Below are 17504 nucleotides of genomic sequence, written 5' to 3' on the forward strand. Positions count from 1 at the left end.
GATTTGGATGAAATTGTATTTTATAAAGTTGATAAACAATAAAAAAAAAATATTTGAATAATATTATTTAAAAAAACTTTTCAGTCGGCACGATTTAAGTGGGTCGGTCGCGTTAGAGGAAACAAAGGTATTTTTTTATTTTGGCCTTAACGTTCTTTTTTCTGTCATTGACATAGTTACATGTAACTAAAATGTCTGACATCAAAGTTGCAGCTCACATTTCTTTAAATTAAGAATATCTTGAAAAATTATCAGTAGGTAAGGTAAGTTGGGTATGTCCTTAAATGACGAATTCGTCGCTAGCTGTTTCGTGTGTAAAAGTGCAGAGGTACAATTCAATTCAATTCGTTTATTTACCAATTAAGGGCCCTCATGGTACATGTATTTATCTATATGACATCAGAAGGCGATAGCATACAACAAAGTGGATGATACAAAAACTTAATTTAATGGAATAATGGGTTAAAATACATGTGATGAATGAAGTTTTGTAGCAATTTAAATTGGGAAACATTTTTATCGAATTGATTTTTTTTCTTTGTACTCGTGCATCTCCGTGGGACAAGAAAAGGTTTCGAAAGATGTTGCCATTAGCAGAGGAAAGATATGTCCCTGTGGTGCAACCGTGATTTTACATTGGAGTGTGATCCGGGAAATGCTAAAAATTCTAAAGGTATACATGGACTTCATGAATACCTTTAGAATTTTTAGTATTTCCCACATGACATGAAGGCCTCACAGTTACTTGAGAATGGATCACCTCCAAACATTATTTTAAACTGGCCGCTCATCCATAAAAAAATATCAGATACAACATGTAGCATCGTCGCAAGCCAAGTGTTTTGAGTCCATTTGTGAAATAAAATGGACAAAAACGCGTGGCTTGTGACGATGAACCTGTAGATAAATCGTCCGTCTGGTTCATGTAGCGCTTATATATAATTACCTGGGAAGTTTACGTTAATTTGTGAGGCGACACCTAGGTAAACGGCTTTGAAGAGATATACAGCACTAGGAAACTTACTTGTTTCTAATAAACCAATACATATGAATACATCTCATTTATTATATAAATACGAAATAATAACAAACTTTGATAACAGAAATATGTACCTGTATCACATGAGGAAGGAGATAAAAAATATCAATTATCTTGTACACGTAAATAAAGATAAACTGCTCATGACAAAGGCCTTTTCTTCAAATTGATAATATTGGATTGTTTGCACAAGCAAAAAAATGCAGTTTTGTTAAACTTTATTCGCCATTCGATTTGGTCACTCGCTCAGCACCAAATGTTATGGTACACGGGAAAGGTTTCCCAACATATACGTAAAACAAATAATCTGCATCAGCTTTTCTGCCTGCCCTATTTGTTTACTAAAGATTAATTTAGATTATTCATACAAAACCATAGCAAAGAAATAAAAAAAAAAGATTTCATTAAAAGAGCGCTGTTTACATATGACCATGCATCCATTAAAAATTGCGGAGATATAAACATTTACATATGTAGCACTGTAAGCAAAGTACATTTGTTCTAATTACTCAATACAAATACATCACATTTTCCCTAAAATAATCAGAGAAATGTATCACAGAAAATAATTGTGAGAATATTATCAACAAATTATAACCATAAACAGTATAATTATTTAAAATTAATCCTCTTTAAATTCAACATCTGAGTCAGAATGGCCGTCTCTCTCGTGTACTGTGTCACATTCGGGTGTTTTCTGACTAAAACTCTGCACTCTACCAATGACCTCGTCTTTTGTGTGTCCAGGAGGGAGGGGGAAATCAAATACAATAGGGGGGTGGACTGGTTTGTACTGAAGGGTACAGCTAGAGGCATTAATATACGTGGTGATACCATCAGTAGAACATCCATATGCTAGAAGAAAAATTAAAACTCTGAAGATTCACATATATTACCTCTGAAGATTCACGTATATTACCTCTCTGAAGATTCACGTATATTACTTCTCTGAAGATTCACTGAACAAGCATCTTTTTCTCAATTTACAGTGCACGATTTTTTTTTTACTTCATTCAGGTCAAAATTGTGGAAATTCACAAGAAAATAATAATAGTTTTTGAAAACTGATCTGGTCTTTTCAGCCAATGCAGTAGATCACCAAGTACTAGATAAGTCCTACCTTCATGAATGTGTCCAAATACATGGTACTTTGGCTGGATACGTTTCTGAACTGTGTTGAGAAGTTCCAAACACCCAGCTCTCAGTCCATCATAACATTTGTCTCCGTGACCTAGGAAATTATTTATTTCTACTTATTTGAATTACTTTATTTTTTGTTTGTTTTGCACGGGGGGGGGGGGGGGCTAGAAATTTGATTGTATCCAGTAAACGACCTTACGCAATATGCAGTCCCAAAGTATATGTGTGTAACAAACTTTTTTTGATACATGTAAGATAAAAAAAAAACGTAGTGCTTTGAAAATATAAAGATAGAATTTCATTAAAAGTTTTATTGTAAAAAAAAGTTTTGATTTCAATTTCATGAGGAAAAAAATCATCTAAACTTTGGCATCCAAATTTTGCACTTATATTTTGCACTGCTCATTAAAATCGAATTTACTTGACTCTGTTCACAAGTGCTTGGGGACGGACCCCCACCCCCACCCCCGCGCGCTCCGTACCCCACGGCTTCTTTGACTTTTTAGAATATTCTATGACATATTTACGAAGTATTAAGGTTGAAAAATCCAAATTATAACCGAAAACTAACCTTTTACAGTTTCTAAATATATCTATGTTTTGTGTAAAACATTTAAAAAAAATCCCATGACTGAAATTACAACTGCTCACAAACAAACGACATATCAATTATTCAATATATGGTGACTTTTACTTGCAGTCGATAAGTAGCTTTCATCTTCATTTTTTGAAGATTCCCATCGAGATGTCGAAAGTCGTTTGTCGAAGTTGCCAACCTTGTTCTCTTTTAGCATCAGTGGGTGTGAATTTTCATAAAAGTTTAGTTTTAAGCTAATGTGTTATACTTGGCATTTTTCAATCGTAATACTGTGTAAATATCTCATAGAAAAGAATGTCTTTAAAAATATTTTATTTTAAAAAGTTGGAGAACCCTTGGGGGGGGGGGGGGGGGTTATATCTATATATCTATGCGATATTTTCAACTCTTGTAAGTGCATTTTTTAAATTTCATTTCCATTTTTTTTAAAATGTACTTGGGTCTTATGTTCAGTGTCATATGTACTTTATATAAGTTCATTACTTTATCTTTTTAAGGACATATGCAACGTAGTTTTGAACTTTAATTTTTTATTCCCTTTATAATTTAAGAGTTCCAATAACTGAAGAACCTTTGTGCGATTTTATGATGCCTGGTAATTCTGTTCACCTCTTTTGAATCAAATTTATAGGAAATACAAGCTATTAAAACTATATTTATATGAAACTATACTTTTGTTAATTTTCCTTAAAAAACAGAAGTTTTTTATCATTTGATACCTGTTCAAAACTCCTGGTAATGTATACTGATTTTTTGTCCAAGAACATCTGATAGTACTACAATTTAAATTAAGAATATCTTGAAAATTTTTCAGTGAGAAAGGTACATCTACAATGTAGAGTACATGCATGTTGTGTATGCACTTAATTAAACACTCATAGTTTAATTATACTGGGCTGGAGATGGAGGACCACAATTTAAAAAAAAAATGCATGTATCATTAAGAACATTTAATTTTCATGCCCCGCAATGAATATGGCCAGGGCATATAGTGTTTGTCATGTCCTCTTCCATCCTTCCATCCCTCTGTCCTTCCATCACACTTTGCCTTTAGCTCAGTTTCAAAGAAACTATTCAAGACCTTTTTTATCAAATTTCATATGCTGATATATATTGATGAAAGCTATTCAACGGCATCAACATCTTTTGACCTAGACCTTCTCTTTGACCTTGACCTAACTTTCTTTAATTAGTGATTATCTCAATTTCAAACAAACTTAAGATATTTTTATCAATTTTTATATGCTTATACATATAGATCAGAGCTGTTGAAATGCATTAACATTTTTTTTTACTTTGACCTTTCTTTTCACCTTGACCTCACTATTAAGCTCAGTTTCAAAGAAACTATTCAAGACATTTTAATCAAATGAAATATATTGATACATATTGGTGAGAGCTTTTCAATTCAATCAATTGTATCAGCATTTTTTACCTTGACCGTTTTCTTTGACCTTGATTTAAAATTTGTGTTTAGCATAGTTTTACAGAAACAAATCAAGATATTTTTTATCAAACCTCATATGCTGATACATATCGAAGAGAGCTATTCAACTTCTTCAAAATTTATGACCTCAACCTTTCCTTTGGCCTTGACCTCACTTTTCTCAAATTTGTTTTTCTTTCTTTCTCAAAGAAACTATTCCAGATATTTTTTGTGTAAACTTATGCACTGATACATTATTTGGTTAGAATTCATCAACTTTGTCCATTTTATTTTTTACCTTGACCTTCCCAATGACCTTTGACTTTACAATTCATTGTGGATTAAACTCAGTTTTAAAGAAACTATTCAAAGTATTTTTCATAAAACTTCATACGCTAATACAAATTCCAGGGGTGTGCAATTACAAAAATTAGTTACTAGCCCGTTGGGCTAGTGGCAGTAGGCAAGTTACTAGCCCGAGGTTGCCAGACATTAGCCCATTAACTACCGAAAACAATACATGTATAAGTATTACAAAAAGGTAAAAAAAAAAACATTTAAGTTGAAATGAATAAAACAAATATTGGTTTGCGCTTTGTTATTGTCAGGTACTTCTCCCTATTTTTATCGACTATAATTGTCACTGAAACAACTGGCGATAGCAACACACAATACATATAGGTTAAAACGAATTTAAGATTATGATTTTACAACAAAGTTAATTCGTACATCAATTCAGTCGACGTAAATATACTCATACTTTCGTTTTAAATTTACTAGCCCGACGGGCTAACACAGTATAGATTTATGATAGCCTGACCTCTAAAATTGGTAGCCCCGGGCATCGGGCGATGGTAATTGCACACCCCTGAAATTCTCATGTTGCATTATTAATGAACCGGGTATTCATGTCCTATGGATATATTTCTAGTTGATTCATGAAAAAATAACACACCTTTAAAGAGACTATTGATCTTTGAGACAAAGCTGGCAAAGAAACAGGATGGTTCCTAAAATTCTGTTCAATTTGTATTTTGTAATAATTGAACATGCTTTGGGACATTTGTGACCAGTTCACTTAAATTCTTAATATTAAATGATATTCAAAACACTATACCTAAAGGTGGTCCATGTGTTATTAGAATGTCTGTATCACATGGTATAAGGTCCCATTTTGATAAACATGGCTGGCCTCTGGGTAAATTGAAACCCCAGTTAAAGAATTCTGGCTGCCTACAAGTGAACAGATGCACATGTATAAGGAAAAACATAACAATTTTTTGGAAATCAATTTCCTACTATCACAAATATAATAAAATCTGTTTTGAAATTTTGGATTAATTACTTTTATTGACAATAACAAGATGAGGAGAAACCTCAAATGTCAATAATGTAATCTCTTTAGGGAAGTGGACAGGCTTTCGCCTACATCCATAGGCAAAAGCCTGTCTAGTTCTCTGAAGAGAATAGTCAATAATGGTCTTTCTCTACCTTTACTTTGTGTCTGAGAATCTTGGGGATAAAAAATGCATTTAATCTCTTATTTAATTATCATCCTCTTGCACCAAACATTAAAAAAAATTATTATACCTCTACGGATTTTTCACTATATAAGAGTATATCGATACATTTTGCTGATTCCCTGAAAATCTCCGTAAAAAGACCGATTCCCTGCAAAAAGGTGCGTCGGTTTGATGAACAGATACACACCTATTCGGTACAACTCGAAATTTCTTTTAATCATACAAAAGTACTGATATGTTCCAAATAAATGATGAATATTCATAAAGCAGCTCTGTTAATGTTACATACATGTATAGGGAGGCTGGGCTTAATTTGTACGGGAAATGAGTACGCATAACTTATTGTGACGTCAACATGCACGGTTAATGTGCATTGAGAGCAAGACGGATCACTCAACTTTGTCACAGTGTAAATGAAATTGTTTATAAAATACATTTAAAATGAATGTTGCTTGCATGTATTTTACAGACCATTGATTCAAATACAATTAAAGACGTCCGACTGAATTTATTTATTTTATCTACATTCTGAGTTTCCATTGCACCTTATATATGTAATTGCCCTGCATATAAAATAGAATTGCTGTTACGGATTTTAAAAATAGTCTAAGTTTAGTATCGGTATAATAAAACAGTTAAAGTATATCATTGAGGGAGTCAGCAAGATTCCAGTTCCCCTCGAGCAAGCCTATTTCCCTCCGCTGCGCCTCGGGAAATAGACTTGCTCTTGGGGAACTGGAATCTTGCTGACTCTCTTAATGATATACTTTAACTGTATTCTACTAACCATGGAGATCCATAGATCTTAATGCCATACAACTCTACACAAGCATCTTCCAGGTACAAACAGTTTGTGAGAAGCTCTTTGACACTGCTGACACCTTGTGAAATCAAATAGGTTTTAACTTTTTCCAATCCTAGACCAAACTTTTCCACTGCCTCTGGCTGATTCTGAATCATCTCATCATCAAAAGTTAAATCATGATTGCCTGCTATAACTATTTTGTGTTTGTGAGGTAGCTGTCCTGAAAAAAAAATTATTTATGTTAAAAAAGTTAATAACCTGGTTACTTTCAAAATTTTCAAACAAATTGTTTTTAATTTTCATTTTTCAAATTTGAAAAATTACAAAGAAAGATATATTTAAAAAAATGTCTTCATATGTTCATTATCTCCCCCATTTAATTTTCTATTCAGAGAGAATTTGGTAGAGGTTCTGATATTCTGTCTTATATGTAAGTCACAGATTTGAAATTTAGCACTCAAGCACTTTAGCACTTGAGGAAAGTCCAAATCTTAAAAAAAAAAAAAACTGCAGATCATTAATATATATGTTAATGTACATGTATTTATAATAAGATATACCTAGAATGTCATTAAGTTCTTTGACTTCTGCTGGCCAACCTACATTGGTGAAATCACCAGCATGCAGTAATACATCTCCTGTTGGGATCTGATCTTTCATCTTCCAAAGCTTGGCATGTGTATCAGAAATACATACAAAGCGTACAGTGTCCTCTGACAGGGGTACACTGGTGGGGTCAATTGGTGTCACTCTCTCCCACTTCTGCTTTACTTTCAACTTGTCCCATTTCTTTGTGGGGTTATGTGTCTCAGGGTCAGGTTTAATCTTTACTTTCCTCTTTTGTTCCAAAGAGAGTGGATCCATATTAGTTTTGTGTTTAAGCCCAAGCATTTGCAGAGTCCTACTAAACATGACTCTTCCTCCAGTCCATATGTTCTGTCTCTAAAAATGAAAATTGTATTACAGAAAACTGAAATGAAATTGTAGGATGTTGCAGTTATTCAGTGGATTGTCACAGCTCAACAGCTGAGGAAAATACAAGTTTAACATAGAAATATATACTAAGGTATTTTAATTTCTCAATGTAATTTTAAATTGAAAACTAGGGGGGAAAAAACTATCCTTCATTACACAGAACATGATTCATATCAATTGATGGAGATGTAAGTACAGTTTTTTTTTTACTCTTTTTCTTCTACCCTTTTTTCTTATTCTTGATCAGAAAATAAAATTAAAAAAAAAAAATTCTAAACTAGGCATAAATGTCTCTGGATGAACAATCTTTATCTTTCTTGATCATTTTTTTTCCTTAACTCAAAATTAATTAAATTCCGTGTTACATCACATACCTATTTAAAACTAATAAATGCAGACATTCAGCATTCTTTACACCTCAGTCCCATTAAAAGAATCTAGCTATTAATTAAATTATTCCCAAATTAATTATGCAATAAGCTTTCGTATTAAAATAAAACATTAATTAATACAATGCTACTTTCTTCGATTACGTACCAGGTTGTTTATAAATAGAGACTCCTGTGTAAGTGCTAAAAATAGCAAATCCTAACAATTATTAGGTTACCTTTGGGAATGTTTATCAAAAGCACATAGTGTTTATATACTCACAATAAGCATACACAGATTACTTTAAATTCATTATTTTAACATCTATTCTAGACGTTTCTGTGTATTTTCGTGTTGTCCGTCGTCATGTGTATATTGCACAATGCGGAAGAAGTACCCGCTTGGGTTTCAAATATACAGTGTGGAGCTGGAGAAGTCGGACTGAAACAAAGTCGGTCTATGACTTACACGTCTTTGTTGGACGATATAGACCTAGATACCCATTCTCTATCCAGAACTGTCCTTCCCGCTAAGATAACGAAACTGGATAGAGAATGGATCTATACCATATCAACATAGATTTGTAAGCTTTCAAATAGAAAAAAAAAATCAGAAGATTGCAGTGCTACATAATTTCTTATATTTCTTATTCTATAGGCTGTTTATAAGCATATAACAAGTATTAGCTTTCCTAAAAAGCTTGTCCGACTAATTACTTTTATTTTTTTTTTTCATGGACGAAGGAAGGGGAGGAGGGTCGGGGACCGTGAGCTCAATAATTTTGCCGATTTATACAGAGCTATTTTATGCAAGTCAGTGCCAAAAAAGCATTCTTGGCAATCCGCATTTTTATACCTATCCAACGTTTACAGTTTTACTTTATATTTAATGACAAAACTATTCTTATAGCTGGAATTTTTTTAAAGTCGAAATTCAAGTTTTATATTAGTCTGTATCAGACAATTTCAAAACAGGAACAGGAGTCCATGATTAGTGCAGGGAATGAAATTAATTACTGGAAATGTTTTTGGTTATTAAGAAATTAAACTATTATACTCTTCGTATTTGGATTATTCAGTAAGGAAGTTTCCATATTTTCTAAGCAAAGTGAAAGGATATATTTTAAACGTGTCCTGTTAAGTGGTCTTCATATCATGGTATAAACTGAAAAATCAGTATATTTACAATATTGTTTTCACTGGTCAAATGATAATCGTAGATGTCCTCGAGTTCTCAAAAAATGCTCCTTCCACCCCAATCCCCCCTCTACAATCCCTATCGAGAGAGGGTGACCAACTCCTTGCCTACCCACACTTTGCGCATCTGTGACTGCACTAGCCTAGACGGTTTGTTCCCGTTTTGCACACATTTGAATTTCAGGTAGAGAAAAAATGTGTGCAAAACGGGAATTTGTCCAGGTACGATAATTACTTAACTGATATAGTCTGCATCATAGTTGGTAAAAGGTGGAAAGGTGAACCTTTAGGGGAAGAATAGGAAAATAAAATAGCAAAATAAAACAAAAAAAAATGCATTTCAAATTTTGATTTATTTCTTTACTTTAATAACAAAAGAGAAATGTAAACTAAATAATTAAACATGAAAAGTAATCAGATCCATAATTTAATGCAATCAATACTAATATATAACAATTAAAGTTATTGCATTTGATATTGATTTAATTTTAAGAAAATCTATGTAAAACAATTAAAACGATCGTAAATCATATTTGAAATATTTTTTCTATGAATTTATGAATTGTTAGCTTAAAATTTTTTTTTTGAATACATAGGTAAAACATAGGTAAATTCAAGTAAATCCTAACCAGAAAGCAGACTATAATTGCTATCAAAACATATTTCACACCTATTGTTCTATACCTAATTATCAAATGTGTGCAAAACGGGAACACACCGCCTAGACATTAGCAGAAATGCACCGTTATTAATTCCTTCAAGGCAGGCGAGTACTTTTTTTCAAGGGGTACCGGTGGGGGTCCAATCCAGTCAAAAACTTTCCGATCAAAAATTTCTTGCCAAGCAAAAAAAAAAAAAAAAGGAAAAAATATTCTTTCCCAAACGTACATATCAAACTCAGAAATTTTCTTGAAAAGCAAACAACACAAAAAAATACTTCCATTCCCATTTGAAAACAAAAACTATTTGGGGGATCCATTCTTTATTTGCTTCAGTTTATATTTTTAATAACTGTGCAAATTCCAGCCCCCAACCCCCTCTAGATCCGCGCATGCAAGGAATTTATCAAATTAAAACACAGTGTTTCAATATGCATTTATCAAAAACACATATAGTATTTCAATATGCATTTATCTAAAAGCATGGGGTGATCACATCAATAGTTACACAAAAAGTGCATATTGTACATATTTTCATCTAATTGTAATTGAAAAGTTCGAACTTCCTTTGAATAATAAAAAGATATGTATTTATTGTACAGTGTAATAAATACAAGTACTTCAGTGAAATTAAATGACAATTCATCATGTTTAGTTTGAAGGGGTGGGATGCATGTTTATGAAAATAGTTGCAAAGTTTTGTATTTCTATTTTTGAAAACCTCCAAAAGTAATAGTAATGATAATGCATTAGTTTGCTAAAGTAATGGTAATGTGATGTATTACTTTAACTGTTAGAAGGAATTAAAGTTATGATAATTTAATTCCCAAATTCTTGAAGTAATGGTAATGTAATGCATTACTTTCCAATGTAATTTGCTCCAAGCCTGATGGGATCATAGTTAGGCGCCTCTAACCATAATTCATTATTTTTAACATCTAATGGACTGTTGACGTCCTGTGTCTAGCACAATCCGGAAAAAGTACCGATTTAGATTTTAAATTGTAGAATTTGTTTACGTATCCGGAGAAGGAGGATGAAAACAAAATCAAAATGAAAATGATCGTATCATCGTATTTAAATGGGAGTTAGAGCAAATATTCCAAAGCGATAGGACACTTTAATGATATATTTGGTAAATATGTTTATGTATAAATACTTTCTTATATTTAAAAGCTTCGTAAAATTACAGCTTAGTTAATTTTCGTATTTGTGATAGTCATATGACTGTGATCCATGATGTCTTTGTGATCATTGAATGTTTCGAAGGAAAAACATGAGTTGTCTATTAATTTAAATTATATTATTCATGGTGATAGCTGTTGTATTTTGAGACTAACTGATAAAAAGAATGAATGTTTAACAGTTTTCCACATTTTTTTCTGGACAGTGGGGGCACTGCAAGCTTCAGAAGATAGCCTTGTACAGCTATCAGCTCTACTGAGGTTAAGTATGGACTTGTTGAATATTCAGAAACAATGTAACGCCAATTACAAGTAGATTAGTTTTTTTTTGTGTGTAAATCAGAGAATATGTGTCAGTTTCATGGCACCAATTTCATGTTAAAAAATAAAAATTGAAACACACTTTTTCTCACAAACAAAATGATGTATGACTACTGGGTGTGCATGACTATAGGACTTGCAACTATATATTAATTCAGCAATTTTTGTTCTCCTTAAAGATAAAAAGAAGGGAATTCATACAACAGACTTTAATATTAGTTGCACTGAATCAACATGCCCATATTGTTTGCTGTGGTAGCTCGTGGTACCACTGTCTTGGCTAAGTATGCCAGTTGTGCTGGAAACTTTACAGAAGTTACAGAGCAAATACTAAGCAAGATTGGACCAGACGATTCCAAACTGACTTATTCACATGGGAGGTAAGAGCAACACAGAATCAAGACCTTTTGAAGCAACCATACTTTTTTTAAGTGTATACATTAAAATACACTTTAATGTAGCATATAGAGTTATAATGAAATCATGCATGCTTACAGCGAATTGATTTTCATTTGCCATGCTTTTAAAATTTATTGTGAACTTCATGCAAATTACAAATTACATTTATTTAATGAATCAAAATTGTTCATCCTTGGCATTTGCTATAAACATGTTTTATTGTATTGTATTCATTTTACAGAAACTTACATTTGTATTTTCAAGAAGAAGAATTATACGGCTAAGATATTAGTACAATGTACATGAAATATAATCTATGAATTGATTTTTTCAAAATGTTCTGATGTTGGGTTTCGATGAAATTGCAGCTACCTCTTCCATTATATCAGTGAAGACAGAATTGTCTACTTGTGCATCACAGATGATGTAAGTTTATTTTGAAATTGAACAAAGTTTCTTTCCGAGAAAAATCTACGATTTTAAAAGCAAAAAAGGAATGAAGCCAAAGCACACATATTGTGCACATACAGAACTGGCATATCTTCTATAAGGCCTTTAAGTTGTAATATTTCTAGTGTAAGGAAGAATATAAGATTCTAACATAAAGAATTAATTTTAGATAGTCCCACTCTATTTCTACTAGGCTTTTTGTTTCTTACGATGAGGTCAACTTTATTATGTTTTTTTGTAGGACTTTGAGAGATCCAAAGCATTTTTATTTTTGAATGAGATCAAGAGAAGGTAAGATAGGCCTACTCATAGACCAATAACATTTTCATTAAAAAAAAATAGATAAAGTTTCTTCATCATTCTGTACATGTACATAAATTTGCTTATTTAAATTTAGCACAATCACTGGGAATTGAGTTGTTGGTGTATTCTTGAATTAGCTTTACACACTAAGGTGGCATATATTGTATTTATACATGTTATTGTAAATGATTTCTTGGCGGTATGCATGAATTAGCACATCATTGTCTGCGCAAAAGCCGCTAAAATATGAAGCCCACTTTAATAAGTATATATACAGTGTATATTATAGATGGATTGTAGAAAAGTTCTCCTATTTTAAGAATCATTTCATGTGGCTCAAATGTTTCTTTGGAATAATACATTTGCTTGTTATAAGAAATATACAATTATATCTTTTTTATATTTGTATTGTTTTATGATATAAATTTTCACTTTCATTTACAAATTTTCTAGGTTTCAAACCCAATATGGAGTGAGAGCACAGACTGCCCTCCCCTACTCTATGAATAGTGAATTCTCTCGAGTCATAGCCTCACAAATGGTAATTTGTACAAGAAAAAAAAATATTGGTTTGAACTTTCTGTAAAAGTATCAGTTAGAATTAAGTACCGTAACCCAGATTCTGAAATTTAATTTCATTACAGAACAGGTACAAAATCTTGCATTAGTAGGTCTAGTAAGTTTCCTTGTAAAACAGTTTAAAATCAGTTAAATGCACTAGTGAGAACCAGCATGTATTCAAAGCAAAAATGAATTTTGAAGACATCTAAAAATGATATTTACAGAGGTATGTTACTGATAAGAGAGAACCAGACCAGATGGAGAAAGTACAAGGTCAGGTGGATGAACTGAAGGGCATAATGGTTAGAAATATAGGTGAGTAGTGTCTTCATATGGTATATCATTCGTTCATATGAAAATTAATATTAAGCTACATTAACTGAAGACCAATATTCAATATTTCAAAGTGCTACTCCTTGTGCAGCTTTTGCCTGCCCCAGTAAAAATAAGAACAAATTTTATACTGTATTCAAGGTTCTCGCTTCAAGTTTTTAGTATTCTCGAAATTTGTATAGTTAAACCTTAAAAGTTCTTTAGGAACCAATCTTTAAACATCTACTGTAGATTCCTAAATATACACGTGGAAATAATTATCACGTAATTTCGCGAGACGCACCAATCGCGAAATAAAAATACTCGCTTTTATTTTTATGGTAGTGAAATCTATGTAAAAGCTCTTGATCAAACGTCCGTTTGCGAATTATTCTTCTCGCGCTTTGAAGTTGAAAATCCCATTCGCGATAAAAAGTACTCGCGAAAAATAAGGAATCTACAGTACTCAATAACAGCAGGATTAAAATTTTCCCAATTAAAAAGCAAAAAATTGACCTCTACTGTAGCTCATTCAAGTTTTCATGGGCCATGATTTGAAGAATATTGCTTTATTCATGGCCTATGGAGCTGCAAGAAAGGGCAATTTTCTTTTTCTTTTAATATATGATTATGAACACTTTCTTAATAAAAGTAATAGTAAAAGTTAAGTTTTCAACTGGTATATTTTGAAAACTTGTTTAAGGTCATAATAAAGGGTGTCATTTATATATTCTTTGACAGAGAGACATTTTTTTTACTCATTATGGCCCTTAGAGCCTCTTATTTTTATGAAAAGTTTTCCATAATTACTAAAAATGGTGATACATGTATTCAAAATCTAAACAAAAGTTACAAATTTATCAATTGATATATAATGCAGTTCATTTAAATTATTTTTCAGATAACATTGCTGACCGAGGTGAGAAACTAGAACTGTTAGTGGACAAGACAGAGGAACTTAACGCCAATGTAAGTATTGTATTTACAAATCACAGTTTAGTCTTGTATTTTTTTTTTAAATTGAGTGGAGAAATAGAAACATTAATTAAATTTCATTCTCTTTAATTCTGTAAAAGAGTTAAAAGTAAAACAGAGTCAGCTAGCAGTCTTTATCAATACTTTTTTGTGCCGTGTTCATTTCATAGTAGTTGTCTCTCTTAGATTGAAACACATTTTTTCCTCCCTACAGGCTGTTTCTTTTAAGAAAACCAGTCGGGGGTTAGCCAGATCTTTATGGCTGAAAAACATCAAGATCACAGTTATCATAGTTATTGTAGTCATTGTGAGTATAAAATGTGACCAAAATATGATTAAATCTATATATGTAATAACACTATTTGCTTATAATTTTTAGTCAAGTTTTATATTTAGAAACACTTGCTAAAAAGTATCATATAATCTGTGTTCTTTACTGTAAAATGTAAAACTTTATTTCAACAACTGAATATTTTAATTTGTTATCCATGAGTTAAACTCCCTTTCATTTTGTATTTAAGGTCATTCTTTACTTCATCATTTCTGCGGCTTGTGGGGGTTTAGACTGGCCCTGCACCAAGTCTAAATGACTTAGGAAATCCTGACCAGTAACACATTAGGATTAGTCTTTCATATTTTTAAGATGATGTGGCTGATCACAAGCTCTTATATTTGTAAAAATATATATAAAGATATGAAATGCAAAAATGTTTATAACGTCTATGGTGGCTGTTTTAACCTTTGATTTGATGTGATATCCAGTACATATTGTCATTTTGATTTGTAAAATCTGGGACAGGAATAATTCTAAAATTTAATTCAAATGTTCATATATACATGTACATTTCTTATGGATATGGGAAAATTCAGTGGGAAACTTGCAAGCATTTTTTTTTCTCATATGTTAATTAAAAATACCTTATGGGCAGAGAGAATTTAGGAAGAACTGACAATTTTCAAGTATTTTGCAGGTAGGTAGTTTAATTAATGCCAGTATATAATTCTAATTAATTCACCAGAGCTATATACTGCTACCAAAGAATTAGTAGATTATAGAGTGCTATTTATAAGATTGTTAATGAACATGTTCAGAGCTGATGATAGAGATTTCACTGATATGATTATACATGTATATTTTTTTTTGTTTTTGCTATACATCAATTTGTTATTGTAATATTAAAATAAATATCATCCTTATATGGTGTCTAAGTTTTGAAAAAGAGGAGAGAGATGTATGTGTAGAGATGTTTGCATACAGAAATTTATTTATCAAATGGTTTTTTCCCCTTAAAAGTCCATATACTTGATTGGAGAGGGGTATACCTGTTGAAGTGGTTTGTTGTGCAATGTTGTATTGAATTGCTTTGCTTTTTCCATGCATGTAGAAATTAAGAAATTTCTTCCACATTTTCTTTAATTTGACACCGGTTAATTTTTGGGGGACACAGAATTAGGAGTGTAAAAGTCGTAATTAGCAATTAACAAAATTGTGTAATGTGACACATTTATTGTTGACCTCCCTAGATTAAAATATGTGATGCTTTATTACTACGATGCTACAAGATTGTCAAGAATGGTAAACAAAATTAATTTTTTAAAAAAATCGTGTACTTTCTGAATAAATAGTAGTCATGGTTACCATGATCATGTATGCTAATAATTTCAACTGACTAATATATACAAGAATATAGCAAGATTTAAAAAAAAGAGTTCATGAAAATATCACTGAATAGGGAGTCCTAAAACTGTCTTTACATCTTTCTAAGATGTTTCGTAAACAAACAAAGGTGTGTAAATGGAGGGGGTGGGCTGTGAAAACTGCTTAAAACGATCATATGAGCCCCCCCCCCCTTCCTTTCACAGATTCCTGGATTCGCCTCTGAAACTTTAGACAGTTTGTCAATTTCGATGTGGGCGAATGCATAGTTTAGTTTTAAAAGTTCGTGAGACTAATACTTTTCACCCTTGTATATATTTTGAGAAGCTATAACATTAGTGCACTTAATGAAAAATGCCTCAAGTGATACCGTAAAGGACTTTCAGAAATGAAAAACATTTCTTAGGTATGCGTAGGTTAAAAAATTTTCCAGTATGTTTCGGTTTTAGAAGTACTGGAAGTATTCATTGGGTGAAGCAGAAATCGATGCACATACCAGTATAGTAAAAGTTTTTCATGTGTTCCTGATAATATTAGAAGTCCATTTCCCCCAAAAGGTATGACAATCAAAGTCCTTTGACTGAGTGATAAAAACATTGCATTAAACACTTGGTTTAAACATTTTAATTCATTTTTTATGCAATCAAAATCAAAGACATTTACTATATTTCATTTGCATAAATAAAGTTTACTGGACCTGGCCTCTCACGGGGTTTTGATATCTCGGAATGAAATAAACATGCACGTGGGATCTTTTTTTCTGTAAAATCTAGGATTTTCTCTGCATTCCTAGTTACTGTTCGTGAATACACAAAAGAACTACGCACGATAACTCTTGATCCCTGCCTACATTTTACACACATTTTTAAATTCAATATTAATGGTATTATAGTCATGAATTAGAACTTAATAGAATGCACAGGAAGAGTTCATTAGTAATTGATTAATACATGTAATTTTAAAGCCAGTGTCAAAAAGTTGATTGCTCTTTTTTACAACTGTTTTCATAAAGGGGGGGGGGGTAGAAAATTTTATCCATTGAAATCAGGCTTTAAAGTATCACCAGAAATCTTTCCGTATGTTAACTTATGTGAAATTCAACGAAAAAGATTGATAAAGTACATTTTTTTTAAAGTTTGTAATCTCATTTGAAATAGGCAATAAAATGACCATATTTTTTTGGGGGGGGGGTCTGTAAACATATCCCCCCCTCCCGTGAAACAACAAAAGCTTTGGTGGTATGAATTTGTGGAATAACGATTTATAGTATCTTAAAAAGGAATTTTCGTTTCTCGGGGTGGGGGGGGGGGTAAATATTCTCCATTTTCCGTTGATTTCTAACGTTATAGTGAAAAACACAATTTTTACCAAAATTATAAAGTTATCTCTCTTTGTTTTCCCAAATATGTTATAAACTTTGCCAGAGTTCGTTTCAAACCTCTGTGTGTGGAGACGCAGAGGACTATGGGTAGTTTGAATATGTTATGTTATATGAAAATTCACATAAATATCTATATAAATATGAAAAATTATATGTCAACTTTTGAAAATTGATTTGGAAGTAGGCGGCAGAACTATATACTATCGTTCGCAGTTCTTCAAATGTCAAAAT

General features: G+C 31.9%; 2 protein-coding genes across 5 annotated transcripts; one reads left to right on the top strand and one right to left on the bottom strand.

The window, feature by feature from the left end:
• Window positions 1-1046: 1046 nt before the first annotated feature.
• On the bottom strand, window positions 1047-8237 carry LOC133196254 (metallophosphoesterase MPPED2-like). 3 transcript variants are annotated; one of them, XM_061332169.1, is made up of 6 exons: window positions 8044-8237; window positions 7092-7473; window positions 6514-6751; window positions 5321-5436; window positions 2160-2270; window positions 1047-1894 (listed from the first exon to the last, which is right to left on the bottom strand). In XM_061332169.1, exons 2-6 carry the CDS (start codon window positions 7441-7443, stop codon window positions 1662-1664), a joined length of 1050 nt encoding a protein of 349 aa, XP_061188153.1. In that variant the 5' UTR covers window positions 7444-7473; window positions 8044-8237; the 3' UTR covers window positions 1047-1661. The 3 variants fall into 3 exon arrangements, with proteins under 3 accessions (XP_061188153.1, XP_061188154.1, XP_061188152.1); XM_061332170.1 differs by having other exon boundaries at window positions 8040-8237; XM_061332168.1 differs by having other exon boundaries at window positions 8158-8223.
• Window positions 8238-10767: 2530 nt separating this feature from the next.
• Window positions 10768-15432, top strand: LOC133197174 (vesicle-associated membrane protein 7-like). Of its 2 annotated transcripts, none has more exons than XM_061333063.1 (10): window positions 10768-10865; window positions 11121-11180; window positions 11415-11615; window positions 12003-12060; window positions 12326-12375; window positions 12841-12928; window positions 13173-13263; window positions 14162-14229; window positions 14450-14542; window positions 14757-15432. In XM_061333063.1, exons 3-10 carry the CDS (start codon window positions 11470-11472, stop codon window positions 14823-14825), a joined length of 663 nt encoding a protein of 220 aa, XP_061189047.1. In that variant the 5' UTR covers window positions 10768-10865; window positions 11121-11180; window positions 11415-11469; the 3' UTR covers window positions 14826-15432. The 2 variants fall into 2 exon arrangements, with proteins under 2 accessions (XP_061189047.1, XP_061189046.1); XM_061333062.1 differs by having other exon boundaries at window positions 11121-11175.
• The last annotated feature ends 2072 nt before the right edge of the window (window positions 15433-17504 follow it).

Source organism: Saccostrea echinata, unplaced genomic scaffold, assembly GCF_033153115.1.
Source record: "Saccostrea echinata isolate AGI-Se365-2 ecotype Australia unplaced genomic scaffold, CSIRO_AGI_Sech_v1 ptg000030l, whole genome shotgun sequence".
Lineage (NCBI taxonomy): Eukaryota > Metazoa > Mollusca > Bivalvia > Ostreida > Ostreidae > Saccostrea > Saccostrea echinata.

Coding starts and splice junctions, on each gene's coding strand:
- LOC133197174 (XM_061333063.1), top strand. CDS start 11,470: ATGCCCATATTGTTTGCTGTGGTAGCTCGTGGTACCACTGTCTTGGCT. Junction 11,616..12,002: donor CTGACTTATTCACATGGGAG/GTAAGAGCAACA, acceptor ATGAAATTGCAG/CTACCTCTTCCATTATATCA. Junction 14,230..14,449: donor CAGAGGAACTTAACGCCAAT/GTAAGTATTGTA, acceptor TCCTCCCTACAG/GCTGTTTCTTTTAAGAAAAC.
- LOC133196254 (XM_061332168.1), bottom strand. Junction 5,437..6,513: donor AAGATCTATGGATCTCCATG/GTTAGTAGAATA, acceptor GTTCACTTGTAG/GCAGCCAGAATTCTTTAACT. Junction 2,271..5,320: donor AACACATGGACCACCTTTAG/GTATAGTGTTTT, acceptor ATAATTTCCTAG/GTCACGGAGACAAATGTTAT.